This window comes from Chiloscyllium plagiosum, unplaced genomic scaffold (genome assembly GCF_037043375.1).
Source record: "Chiloscyllium plagiosum isolate Xiang-an unplaced genomic scaffold, Cpla_swu_hap1 HiC_scaffold_20, whole genome shotgun sequence".
Classification (NCBI taxonomy): Eukaryota; Metazoa; Chordata; class Chondrichthyes; order Orectolobiformes; family Hemiscylliidae; genus Chiloscyllium; species Chiloscyllium plagiosum.
This window is the reverse complement of record NW_028270158.1, coordinates 55,375,237-55,389,883: the sequence shown is the minus strand read 5'-3', so window position 1 is coordinate 55,389,883 and position 14,647 is coordinate 55,375,237. Positions and strand designations below refer to the sequence as shown.

The window sequence follows — 14,647 nt, the reverse complement described above, 5'->3', positions numbered from 1 at the left end:
GGTTTTGGGGAGAAGGCAAGAGAATGAGGTTGAGAAGCAGATCAACCAGGATCAAATGTCAGAGGCAATTCAAAGGCGAAATGGCCTAATTCTGATCCAGTTTTTTATACACTTCATTGGGTCAGTGCAGACTTGAAGGGCTAAATGCCCTCTTTCTTCACTGTAGTGAATCTATAATTCTAGTGAGTTTTAAGAAGGTTTGTAGCTCAGGTTGAGGTTCTTGATGTACGTTTGCTCCCAATGAAAACGGACCTTACAGTTCAGCGAGCAAACCTACATCCATTCTATGATTCTATTCAATGATGTTATGACTCTTCAATCAGAATCCTACTTGTCTACAGTCCTTCTGAAATAAATTTAATAGTGGTAATCTGTGTAGTCAGGTTGCATTAGTCAGAAAATAACTGAAGTTTTCCAGTATTTTGATTTTCAGTGCAAAACTGTTTCAAAAAGTTTGATTGTTCAGTTGCTAGTTGTATCTTAGCAATTCTGAGGAATTTAGTCACCATTAGAATTTCTGTTAAATGTTCAGTTGCTCTGAAAATGTTCAATTTAATTCTTGCATGTCTGCTTTTTACTATTTCTTAAATGTCATTTTTTGGAAGTGTGGATTGTTTGGCGTTCAAAGATGATTTGCAGCTAAGGTAATGTGCAATTTAGTTTAAGAGGCAATAAAATTTTAGATTACTGCATCAAGTGAGAATAGATTGAGATAATGTGTGGTGAATTGGCTAGTCAACAAATGGGTAAAAGTGGTGTTTATTGCAAATGAGCTGTCATCCCCTCTATTACAGCATATCACCTTTATTCGCAAAGCGCCATATTGAACAACTCGTTCATATTCTCTTGAGCATTTTCTTTGGGCACAATATATGTTCTTAAAATTTGCAGAGTAAATACAGTAAAAATATGCATACTGTATGTTTGGGAGTTTCTTTCTCTGAAATGTATCTTTTGCCAGTGTTTTTCTTACCTTTCCAAGGTATTTTGAATATGAAGACCGAAGTGTGCAAGTGCACTTCAACAATGACATGTTTTGAAAGGGCAACAATTTCTCCTGGTGAACAAGGCTAACTTGCATTATAGTTTGGGGTGAATGAAAAGAATTCTGAAATGAGACATTAATTTAACCATGCAGTTGTTAAGGCAAATTAAACACTGTTAATGATATCCTGTCTTATTTATTTTGTGATTTGACTGCTGCTACTAGGGCACTATCTTGATAAATCAAATTGTTGCATTTATTTGTATTTATTTGCACACTTTCCTCAGGCTTGACTCACTTGATTACCATGGATTTGCATCAGAAAGAAATCCAAGGATTTTTCAATATTCCAGTTGATAATCTGCGAGCATCCCCATTCCTCTTACAATACATTCAGGAAGAGGTGAGGTTAATGGAATTATTCACTGACACTGTATGATTTCAGAGATGAGATGCGCTGTTAGCTGTCACCAATTATGTGCACAACTGTCACTTGCTATACAAAAAATGTATATATAGTTCAGTGCTATACTTTTGAAAGAAGTTAAACTTGGCAGTAGGTTATACTGTTTTGAATAAATTTTATTAAAATGATTAACAACCTCTGATCTGTGCTGCGTATAAAATTTAGGTTTCAGTTTAGCATAGCAACATAGATTGTAGAACCACTTGCTTACCAAATGTATAAAGGTGTGGAATTGCTCAGTGTAGTTTAGTGCTGAACACACATGGCACTTGCAGAGCCCAGTTCAAGATTCACCAGTATTGGTGTCTAAGTATCTATGGAAGGGGTTATACTGCATAAAATGACCATTCCAACGCTATTTACATTTGTTCTTCTGACATCAGCAACTTGGGAACAAATAGAAATGAGAGAATCTGTTTTGAGAAAAATCCCCAAGCTACAAAAATGTCTGTTGCTTTTCTCACATTGTGTAGTTTATAAAATTGATATGAAAAGTACATTAGTGTTGATTTCTCATATAAATGTAGAAATCTAGTCAAGATAAATCAAAACTGCTTGTTTTGTTGTAGCTGAACTGTGTAAACAGCACTGACTGTAAGATATGCATAGCACTCTAGAAATACAAGGACCGGGTGTGATTTGATGAGTTTAACAGCTGAAACCAGTAACTAAATCTAATGTTCATAGTGTGCTTCTCTGTAATGTGTCAATGCTGGCTTTAAAATATTAAACTAATTATAATGTGATATGAGCTGAGCTCAAATAATGTTGATGATATGCATGATGGAATGTAAGGGTTTAAGTCATTTATATCTACTTCTCTCCCTCTCTCTCCCCTGATCTATCTTTCCTTGTGCAGATCCCTGATTACAGAAATGCAGTGATTGTCGCAAAGTCACCAGCATCTGCCAAAAGGTATGTATGCGTCAAGATAGATTTAAAAAAAAATCTATTAATGAGATGGAGTGCCACAAGGATCAGTACTGGGTCCTCTACTTTTCGTCATTTATATAAATGATTTGGATGTGAGCATAAGAGGTATAGTTAGTAAGTTTGCAGATGACACCAAAATTGGAGGTGTAGTGGACAGTGAAGAAGGTTACCTCCGATTGCAACAGGATCTTGATCAGATGGGCCAATGGGCTGATAAGTGGCATTTGGAATTTAATTCAGACAAATGTGACTGCTGCATTTTGGGAAAGCACATCTTGGCAGGACTTATACACTTAATGGTAAGGTCTTGGGGAGTGTTGCTGAACAAAGAGACCTTGGAGTGCAGGTTCCTAGCTCCTTGAAAGTGGAGTCACAGGTAGATAAGATAGTGAAGAAGGCATTTGGTATGCTTTCCTTTAGGGTCAGAGTATTGAGTACAGGAGTTGGGAGGTCATGTTGCAGCTGTACAGGACATTGGTTAGACCACTATTGGAATGTTGTGTGCAATTCTGATCTCCTTATCGGAAAGATGTTTTGAAATTTGAAAGGCTTCAGAAAAGATTAACAAGGATGTTGCCAGGGTTGGAGGATTTGAGCTACAGGGAGAAGCTGGACGGACTGGGGCTGTTTTTCCTGGAGCATCGGAGGCTGAGAGGTGACCTTTATAGAGGTTTATAAAATTGAGGGGCATGGATAGGATAAATAGACTCCCCCCACCCTAAGGGTGGGGGAGTCCAGAACTAGAGGGCATAGGTTTAGGGTGAGAGGAGAAAAATATGAGAGAACTAAGGGGCAACTTTTTCACGCAGTGGGTGATACATGTATGGAATGAGCTGATAGAGAAAGTGGTGGAGGCTGGTACAGTTGCAACATTTTAAAAGGCATTCGGATGCGTATATGAATAGGAAAGGTTTGGGAGGGATATGGGCCGGGAGCTGGCAGGTGGGACTAGATTGGGTTGGGAATTCTTGTCTGCATGGACGGGTTGGACTGAGGGGTCTGTTTCCATGCTGTACATCTCTGATTCAGATGTTGGCATTGATGACTACATGGCCAGCATTTATTGCCCACCTCTAATTGTCTCTGGTCTCTGTGGTTAAAGGTACATGCATGTTGCTATTCAGGTGAGTCTGTTCCAGTATTTTGACCAGAAGTAGTGAACGATCGAAGAAACCTTGTAACATTGCATTAATGATTTTCCTCTTAATTCTATCAAAAGATACAATATTTTGCTTTGTTCTTTCAATTTAAAAAAAAAGAAACAAGCGAAAGTTTTGAGCTTAAAGCAAACATTCCTGTATTGTGTAATGTTACAAATGAGACAATTTTTGTTGGCAGGCTGTTTCTTTGAAGACCAATCGTTTTCTATTTCAGAGCACAGTCTTTCGCTGAGCGGTTACGTTTAGGAATCGCAGTGATACATGGTGAAGTGCAGGATGCAGAGTCAGATTTGGTTGATGGCCGGCATTCACCACCTACAGTGAAAAATGCAGCTGCTATACATCCCAGCCTGGAAATACCTAGTGAGTCTACAGTGTAATAGATCCTTGTTATTTAAGTTGTGCAAATTGAATGCTAATGCACATTAATCAATACTTTGGATAAATGAAATAATACTCCATCATTCTATTTCAAAAGGTAGGTTAATCGTGTTATTCCAAGCCATATTCTCAATATGTTTAAAAACATTTTTCATTCAAGTTTAAATGCTGTTTCACCAGGCATTATTACTAACTACAATGTTTATTACGAACTGTACAATGGTGTTGTTTGGATATGAAGATTTAAAGGCATTCCCACAAGCTTTGTATTGTTTGTCCTTCTAAAAATACCTTAAAACTTACCTTAGTCACTGCCTAATAATTTTCAGTGAGAGATTGCTTGGTGTGAAATGAATTGCTTGCTTCTATTAGAATGAAGCTTATGCAGTGCCATAGGTGAAATTATCTTCATTTTATTTTTCTTCCCATCAGTGGCAATTCCAAAGGAAAAGCCTCCAATCACAGTTGTTGGAGATGTAGGAGGAAGGATAGCTATTATTGTGGTGAGTTTACCCTTGAAAGTTTTGGCAAACAGTAAGACTATATATAATAAGGAAATGTTTAAAAATAGTCAGTCATAAGGAAAGATCTTCTATTTCTAAGAAATAAGTTCAGAAGGTTGCTGAAAATGTAAAATAGCAAAACAGATTAGCTGTTTTTTGTTCTTAAAAGCAGCTTTTAAGTAGAATATGTTCACCCAGTCCATGCAGGTATTTGTTTAACTTGGGCTTCCCTTCTGCAATTTATTTGGCTTCCCCTTAAATGCATCTATACTGTACACCTCAATTACTCCCTGTGGAAGAAGATTGCACATTTTAAACACTCTTTTAGTAAGGAAGTTCTTTCTCAATTTTTATAATACATTGCTTTAATTTATGACCTACACACCATTGTTGAGATGGAACAAGTTTAATGCTGGAAAATGAGATGGCAACTGATGTTAGATTGTAGAAAGTACCAATTTATCAAAACTTGAAAATCCCTTTTTCTTAAAAAGGCACTCATTTTGCAAAGATAGTGCAGGCAAACTGGATGGAGACTTTTAGAATAAGCTAGCTTTTAACTTTTGCGATGAAAGTTAAGGGAACTCAATCTTCAGTTAAAATGAACTGATGATTTTATCCTCAAACCTCTCCCATAATGCAGCAATTCCAGAATAAATGTACGTTTCTTCAAGGTTAGTTGAATTTTATTAGCAAACCTAGTGAGTCAAATTAATAACGATTGCCACTCTTGATTTATAATTCAACATTTTTAGTATCGCAGTGAGCGTACATTGACTAAGGTCAGATGCAGAATTTCAGCTTTTTGGAATGTCTGGATTCATTAAGCTAGGTTTTAACACTCATGAAAACCTATAAACATAGTCAAAGAATTTTAGAACTGTTAAAGGATTGTCATTTATTTATTACCTTTTTGATGGGAATCATGGGCTTCATTCACATTAATTTGATTTTAAAGCTTGAAGTTTGGTGGTAAAGCCTGTTATTCTTCTTCGTCTTTTGTAAACAAACGGGTTCACCGTTAACATTTCAGATTTCACTGTATACTGGCACAGAACCAATGAGGTCCTTGTGTTAGTCATTATTCATTTAGTAACAGAATAAAGTCACTGTGCTTTGCCAAACCAACAAAACTATAATTTGGTTATTCATCATAGTAAACTAATTGTCAGTACATTTCTCCTTTAATTTGTTTGTGCAGAGGGGAACAGAATGTTCAGTTTTTAATGCTAACCGTTATTGACATCCAAATTTCAGCAAGTTCAGTAGCTTCATTCATGTCAGGGAATGCTCAGTGCTTCTTGCAATTACCCTTAAATAATCTAGTGAGAGTGGGGAAATATGACAATGCAGGTTAGCCTGGGGATTTTTTTTAAACAAAGTCCTAACTCTAATCTTGAGATTGTCTATCAAATATAATAGGCAATTTATTTAGTTTGTAAACAACAAGCATGTTTTGTAAATGAACTTTGAACTCTAGTCATTATTTATTTTTAGAGAGATCATATGGATCTGTAGCCTAACAAATCCCGTCAGTTCAAGTCCCTACTTTGTTGCAGGATTTTCATGAATCTTATTGAGTATCTAACCACTGATCGAAAGTTATGTTTTGCAGTTTCCTGGATCAGTCATTTTAGGTGTTGATGCCACATAATAAGTGGGTTTGTGCCTCAGACTGCTTTCTGAGAATGAAATGTGTTTAATATTGTCCCAAACTTCTTTCAGTTAAGGCATTCTTCACCAGTCAACAGAGTGCCTTTTTCAGTCGTTTTAAACTTCTGTATCAGGATCTAGAGAAACATGTAATGCTTTATTTAATTTAAATTTTAACTTCATCTTTAATTTTACTTTAAAGTAAATTAATTTTAAATTTGAATTTTTTGACAGGATGACATAATTGATGACGTTGATAGCTTTTTAGCAGCTGCAGATACATTGAAGGAGAGAGGGGCTTACAAAATCTATGTAATGGCAACTCATGGACTTTTGTCATCTGATGCACCCCGATTGATAGAAGAATCTGCAATTGATGAGGTAACTAAAGTCTGGCAATAGGCAGTTGACAATATTGAATTAATATTTATAGGTTTTTTTCTGTATTTGTTGAAGAAAAATGTAATTTAATCCATTTTGTTGTAAAGTGTATTTGTTGAGGGGGAAGGAGAGGAAGCCATTCCTTATTACAGCTCATTATTCAACAATGCAGACTTATAAATCATTGGCAGAGTTCTGATATTGAATTAACATTTTCCTGTTAATTATACACATTGCTCTTCCACAGGTGGTAGTAACCAATACAATCCCACATGAAATCCAGAAACTCCAGTGCCATAAAATAAAGACCGTTGACATCAGCATGATCTTATCTGAGGCCATTCGAAGAATCCACAATGGTGAATCAATGTCATATCTATTCCGAAATATTGGTATGGATGATTGAAATGATCCCTAAGGCCAACTTGAAGTGCACCTTTACTTAACTTGGCAAGAAAGTATCGTGATTCACTGGTGCAAAATCTTAAAATTTCTATCAAAAAGGCCAACTTTGTAAAGTGAATTTTTAAGAAACCATGCTGAATACGGAGACTTAACTACATAAGACTTCAGATTTCCTTTGCTGTTTTGTAAAAGCTAAGAAGTATGACCAAAATCCCTGTTTGTTTTTAATTGCTTTTGTATTTAGGAGTATTGTATTATGTTTTACATGTCGTAGCTGCATATTTGCTCTTGAAGATAACCTGCTCCAAGCTAAGCACAAAAAAAAGGAATAAACATAAGCACCTGAAATAGCCAACCTGGATTGTGCAAACTTGCTATATTGTGACTATATTTCAATATTCTTGATTGATATAAAGCACTTTGGGATGGTTTGAAGTCATGAAAGGAGCTATATAAATGCAAGTTCTTTGTATAAACTGGGATTTTTAAAAGTAAATGTTACATATTGCAGATGGTGAATTAGTTGAATAATTTAAATTTAATTACTTGGTTTTTCCTTCTCAATAAGGAATACATTTTAAATGATCTGTGTGGCTTTTAACCATTTTGAAAGTCTTTTATAATTTTTTGGAACTTTTAATATTGCTATACCTTCAAGGATTATCCTCTCAAACCTCCTGCTTAGTGCTGCATTTTCTTAAGCACAGTTCTACAGCTAACATGGTCCTCTATTATTAGTTATGGACAACTAGGCAAGATTCTCAGTGTATTTGGCCCCAGGGCATCCGAGTCAGATTGTTTTCTAACATTGTAATTGACCATGCACTAGATATACACACAACAGCTAAGAGTGGGAAAGTTGATCCTACATCCTTTCTTACCTCTGCAGCCCAAGGGCATTGGCAACAATTGTGATGTTTTACTGACTGCTAACATCACATTCTGTAGGAACTGTGAATAAATCTATGAACCTTTTAATCATATTGTTAAATTCTACACCATGCAGTTTATTAAACTGGCTGCATCATGTTGGGAGCTGTTCATTTTGTTTCCAAATTTATAGTCTATCACTCATTGCAAAATTGTGGAGCCACAATTTTTAAAATCATTAAGATCTGAACAACCACTTCAATTGTGTAGGAGTCTGTAGAAGGAATTATTGGCTTTGTGGCTTGAGTTGAGAAAACATATTTGCATAGTTTTGTCCTCTGTGTAGATGCCAATTCATACATCAGTACAAAATCAGTGCACGTAGCGTAATATGTGCTTGGTTAATCTTGACAGTGTCGAAATGCAAACTGCATTTCAGTTTGATAGCTTTGGATTGTCCTTGTATAAATGTGAGATGGTGAAATGCATTGAGGATCCTCTCCTGTAAGAATAACTTTTTTTTTGTCAACTAGATCTATTAACATTGACAAAATAAGAGAGAGAATGGTCTTAGGGTAAGTTTCTCGTTGTGCTGGACTCCTTCAATGAACATAACTGAATTAATTAAATAATCAGTTATCAATTAAACAAGAAATGCACTGTAGATCAGTTAGCACCTGAAAAAGATATTAGCACTTGGTTACAAGCATGGCCATACCAGAAATATGTTTTTTTTTGAAGATTAGTTATTCTAAAGGGAATTGGTTTGTGCTGTAATTTTTCAAATCTTTTTCCATGGTCTTCAAAGACTTCAGGCCAGGTAGTAAGAAATGATTTGCTTGCAAATGTAAGCATTGCTAACACAGTACCACCTTTCTAAAATATGCAACAGAAATTCTAGTAAGGATAAAAAGCTATTTGCGGAGCCATGACGCTTTATTATAAGCAATCTATTTGTGAAGCATTAATGAGGCAGAAGTGGACATTAGTGTTTTCCTACAATGTTATTTGATTGCTTGGTGGAATTTTATTTGTAACATAACAGACTCGAGTATTAGATTTAGTTAAACCTCCATTTCCAACCGAGGAAAAAATCTTGACCTCGAGCCTTCCTAATTAATATAGAAGTATTTTCTGTTCCCCATCTATTCTGGAATGGAATTACTGTTGATTGTTGTCAATTTTCACTTGATACAGGCCACATTGGGAAACTGACTGCAGTGGCCCAATACACTTTAGTGAAAAGAAACAAGATACCTTCATCTCTGGATCCTGTTAGTTTCTGACTGAGAATGAAACTGAGTGATGCCTTGGGACACCAGTCAATATACATGTTCTTGACTTAACTAGACAGATCAGGATCCTGTTGCTTGCATCACACTTAACTGGTTAATCAAAAGCTGGCTTGGCCTTTTTATGTACTGATGAAGACCTGTCCTATCTGTCTCATTTTAATGAGTGTCTTTCCTCCTGGACTCTTTTTACCATTACTTAAAATGAGCAGTTTGTGATGGTATGGCCCTGCCCCAAAAAAATTTGTTTCCCACCAGTTTGTAAGTCATAGACTTGTATTTCTTCTGTATGTAGAAGGATTGGGAGCCTTTGGTGCCTCTGTTAATAATGAAGTATCTTCTGTGATGTTGCTCATTGTTACTTGAAGGGGCAGGTATGTCATTTGCCTATGTTAGTTACAACAAGCTTAAATTGCTCTCCCAGAAGCAAGTAGGATAACTGAATATCTTGTCACATTCATGAGGTAACAGCACCATCCTTTGGATGATTTAAAACTTGCAATTGTATTACATAATAGGTAAGAAAGGTAATATTGAAGTGTTACTAATGCAGGGCGATCTATTCTAGAACTTGTCACAGTTGTCGATCAGATTGAAAATGTTACACTTGTTTTAAACAGGCAGAAACAAATTAAAAGCAAAATTTAAAAAAAAGCTCAGTCTTTGTGAAAGTTGATCAGAGGCAAAGCTGGAGCTTTGCGACAAATGCTGCTGATCATTAAAGAAATTCAGGGATGATCCCTGAATTGATTTCTGGGTATCACATCAGAAATTGGCATCAAATTGACTTTTGGATCTATTTTTAAAAGTTACATTATCCTTAGGAGGAATTGGTTGTATTAATAACAGATGAAGAATTATGGATGTAGTAGTATATCACAATACATATCAAATTTTCCATCTTGCCGTGAGCACGACTACAGAAGTTCCTTTATTATAAATAAATATCAATTATATCAATACAATAAATGCAGAAAGTTTATTTGGCTGTTTACTGATCCTTTCATCAGATTTAAGCATCTGATACTTAGGGTTAACTATTAAAATAATGTTGGCATATATTTGGGCACCTTGAGGTTTTTTGTCATTAACTATCTGGTTCACTTTTCACCACATAGTATGAGATTCTTGTCTGGCTTCGGTATTTTGGAAAATGGCTCACTGCAAATTGTATGCATACTAATCTGTATGTTCATGTACTTTGTAAATTGGCTTTTGAAGTTCAGAGTTTGTAAGTGATATTCTCTTAGCAGGTTGTGGGTCTGTTTTTAAAAAGGGAACATTGGGACTTTCCATAGTTGATACAGTTCTCCTATGTGCTGATGAAAGGGTCTAATGCTAAATCCAAACATTCTTTCAGCTGCTGTACGATATTTTTTACAGCTTGCCTTGTGCTTGGAGGAGGTTACTTGTCCATCATCTGTTTATGCTAAACCTTAAACTTTTTTTTTAAAGCTGCTTAAGAGAATAAATCAATATCCAAGTCTAACTTTCTTTAATCAACATTGAGTGAAATCCTTTTTTTTCTCTTCCCTATTCTGCATGATTTTTTTTTTTGGTTGGGATTTGCATGCTTCCCTTCAGCATTTCTTCTCGCATTTTAAATATTTGAATATTCTCAAAATCCACACTCCTGTTTTCACGTAAGAAATATTGCTCGTTTAGAGCACCTGAAGGTACTACGTGTACTTCAGAATTGAAGAGCTAAAGTGGAAATGTTCAGAAATAAGTTGCAAATTAACAGTAAATTTTAAATGTTGCAATTGAGAATGTAATGAAGGATACGTGATTGTAAATTGTCGTGCGCAGTTGTGCAGATGAAATTAGCAATCCTTTGAAAGTAACTTTTTTTATTTTGTGTGTTTTGTTCTTTTTTCTCTAAAATTCAGGAAGGTTTCCTGATTAATGGTCAAGTGACCATTGAGGCAGGTAGACTTTTTATGTGTGTATGAGGTAACGTTGCTGAAGAGTGGACCCCAGGGATCGCACCAAAGACACCCCTGCTCCCGCCATGTACAGCATAGTAATGTCTCCACCTCAGAAGAGAATTCAAAACCAGAACGTTTCCCTGGCTTTCTAATAGATTGAGTGCTTCACCAACTGTGCCCTGAACCAGTTTTTAAAAAAATATCTTGTTTGCGTGTTAAATGTGTGATCAACTGCAGATAATGCAAACACTATCTGGTTATCATATTGCTCTATTAGAACTATGTAACTGAATAATAAGACTAGAGAATATGAGAAAATAGGCTTGGAATTTTGCATACTTTCTGGGTTTTTACATAATTTGTTCCCAATTGGCTGGTAAATGTGTTCACTGATCAAAGTATATATTGACTGGCTTAACAATTTTATAAGATTTTTCAATGTTATATTAAGTAAATGGCAGTGGAAGTAGTAGTGTTACCATTACTTGATAGCTACAATTTGTTTGATTTTGATTATTTATTACTGTGCAACTGTGTCAATTTAAAAAATTTTCTCTGCCATTTCTTCCCCTAACTTCCCAGCTTTAAATTGGACTTTGTTTTAAATATATTTCTGTTTATCAACGAAACTGACTGGAAGGACTTAAAGAACTTTTGCTGATCAAGTTCTGTTAGCATCAGTCGTGGTTGTCATTGATCCAAAAGCTTTGAAGCTTCATTTTCAACTCTGTATCTTCTTTTGAGTGTTTCTAATTGTCAATGCAGTTTCAGTGATGTGGTTACTGCTTCCCTGTTGAAGGCAATCATTCAAAATTTAAAAATCACAAATAGGCAGAGTGAAAGTATTGCAGCTTTTTTTTCAATGGCAGTTTGCAGTAGGACTTTTGCTGGAAAACAAATTGAGGTTGTTCATATTCTTTTTATGTAGGACTGATAATATCAGCGTGAAGAGAGATTTTGCCTTTGAGCCTGGGCAAAATCAACAGCATGGTCCCTGATGTACAAGGACAAGGTCTTGCATAATGCTCCATCTCTTGCCAATTCTGCTGTGATAAAATCTAATAAAGCTTCAATAGGAAAGATGAATGTTTTTAATTTATTTATTTTTTAGATTTTGATGTCTTTGTATATTTATAATAGAAACATATGCATTATACACAGCTTTGCAAAGGTCTACAAAACACTGAAAATTACTATTAAAGGTTTCTGTGCACTTGCCCATCTGTTATTTTGCAATGGGCCACACGGCCATGTTTCCACAGAATCTTGGTATTTGTACGTCTTGCATTTAGCTGAAGTGTAACAAAATTAATTAAAAGTTTGGAGAAAAAAGCACTAAATTGTAATGTGTGAGGATTTTTTTAAGTATATCTGGTTAAGATATTATATTAAAGATTTGGAATAAGAGCTCTTTTGTGCTAGAGATTTATTCACAAAGATTGAATATTATGTGCAGGTAAAGATAACTTGCAACATCTGAAATTTTTTAAACTTTTACCTTAAGCATAAATTAAGTCGTAGTGGCCTAATTAATTATATTTCTTAAATCTCAAAAGTGGGTCTTCATTACTGAATGATTACCTGTAAATCTCACTTGCGTGATTAATGTGCAGCAATGCATATCTAAAAGCTGGATTTCAGTTATAACCCCTTGTTGTGACTAACTTTTTTAAAAATCCTCATTTGTATGTATCAGTAGGCAGGCTACAACTCAACTCTTTGCCCTTTTTAAAAAGAAAATCTATGAACTGTTATTTGTGTGACTTTCAACTGTTGAGGTGGTTGTAAAGCCACACTAACCACTTTCTGCATACTTTTAAAAATATTTTTGGGCTTGTCAAATTAATAGGAGGGAGAAATCTTTCAACGGGGTCTTTTTTTTTCTTTGCACAATTCCACTTGGTGTTAGTAGATTTTTTTCAGGTAAAATTTAAATGCTGAAAGAATTGAGTCAGATTTTATGGTTGGAGCAATGTTTTTTGCTGTTGACCTGGATAAAACAGGCCATAAAGATCTAGTGATTCCTGTGGCATTGCTTTTACCTTTTGCTAACATTTGATTGCAATTAACATCAAGTCAAACGGAAATGTGTCATTTGAGGTAAATAAGCCAATGACATTTAACTTCTCACAGTCAGCAAACCAGGAAATAAACCTACTTTGCACTATTTCAACAGAAATTAAGAACTTGGCATCAAGTGTCAGTTATATCTCTTTCAACAACTTTCGCAGGATTTTATAATTAGATTACTTGGGTAAAAGAACAAATGATTTATATTTGAGTGCAGCCTTGGTGGAAAGTTCATACTCTTGAGTAATTTTATAATCACTCACACCAACTTGTCAGTTTCAGAAGAGTAATTGTTCAAGCTCCAGGCATTTTATTGGTAAGGGCTTGTGTTTTTTTATGGCCATTATAACAGAACAACAGGTGTGGATTAAGTTATCAATGGAAATAAAATCCGAAATAATGTGAACAGCAACACCTTGCATTTATATAGCATCTTCTTACATGGCTTCACAAGCCTTATCAGCTGAAACTAAACGGTGAACTCTTACAGAGGTAATGGGACAGATGACTAAGAGTTTGGTCAAAGATTTGAGTTCACGTCTGGAGCATTAGTTCAGATCTCAGGATTACTTGTCTTGTAAAATTGAATCTGCTACTATGCTGTGGGTGTGTGTGTGTTTTTTATATATATATATATATATATATTACTTTAAGATTTGCAATTTTGGAGAAGTCCTTCCAGGGTTTCCTTTCCAGTGTGTTGAGGGTATTCCCTTCTTTCTTTCTGCTTAGTGTTGGTGCTACTGTCTGATGGTCTGCTGGATTACTCCCAGAAGTCTGTTGTCTTTCCAGTTGGATTCCAGTCCAGGAAGTCCTTTTATCTGTGTCCCTATGATTGAAGTTCATCCCTCGTGCTAGGATGGCTTTTTCCTTGTCTGTGTGTGGTTGGTCTGACAGGTTCTTTATCCAAATCTCTGAATTGTCCATATTATTGCTGTGTGTAAGCTTGGCCAGTTTTTCTTATAGGGCTTGTCTTTTCTTTATCATGGTCTGGTGTTGTTTAGTGTTGATGGTTCGTTCTAGGGTACTTGTCCATTCGTGGTCAGTCGAGTTAGTGTACAGAGTTTTTTTGGTGAAATTTCTCATTTGTATTTGTGGTGTCAGTTGTGGGCATCATTTATCATTTCTCATGGCATCCTGTGGCCATTCTGCTGTTCTCCTGGCTTGTAGGGTGTTGAGGTGGTTTGTATTGAATACATCTTGGTAATACTTGTTTCCTGAGACATTCTTGTAGGAAGAACAGTTGTTAGCTGGTGGTGCTCAGTCAAATGGCATTGGTTTCCCATCTTCAGGCTAATTTAAGCATATTGCACACAAAGGGGCTAGCAGTTTTGGAGATTTGCAGCTCAGGTTAGGTTGTAAGTTTGTTTGCTGAGCTGGTAGATTTGTTCTCAGACACTTCGTCACCATGCTAAGTAACATAAGTGAGCCTCCGATTCAGTGCTGGTGTTTTGTTCTGCTTGCTATTTATCTGTCTTGGTCTGGAGATGCCGGTGTTGGACTGGAGTGTACAAAATTAAAAATCGCACAACACCAGGTTATGGTCCAACAGGTTTAACTGGAAGCACACTAGCTTTCGGAGCGTCGCTCTTTCATCATAGTGGAGGGCTCAATCCTAAC

General features: G+C 35.8%; 1 protein-coding gene across 6 annotated transcripts in view; it reads left to right on the top strand.

The window, feature by feature from the left end:
* The window catches only part of prpsap2 (phosphoribosyl pyrophosphate synthetase-associated protein 2), a 35,288-nt gene extending 22,924 nt beyond the window's left edge, over positions 1-12,364 (top strand). For 4 of the 6 annotated variants that reach the window (XM_043711220.2, XM_087997966.1, XM_043711219.2 and 1 more), the window contains 6 exons: positions 1,273-1,388; positions 2,311-2,366; positions 3,759-3,907; positions 4,358-4,428; positions 6,316-6,462; positions 6,710-12,364. In XM_043711220.2, coding sequence (XP_043567155.1) covers positions 1,273-1,388; positions 2,311-2,366; positions 3,759-3,907; positions 4,358-4,428; positions 6,316-6,462; positions 6,710-6,868 — 698 coding nt within the window. In that variant the 3' untranslated portion in view covers positions 6,869-12,364. The remainder of the gene's footprint in view (positions 1-1,272; positions 1,389-2,310; positions 2,367-3,758; positions 3,908-4,357; positions 4,429-6,315; positions 6,463-6,709) is intronic. The other 2 variants (XM_043711221.2, XM_043711222.2) reach the window with 2 other exon arrangements.
* Positions 12,365-14,647: the final 2,283 nt, after the last annotated feature.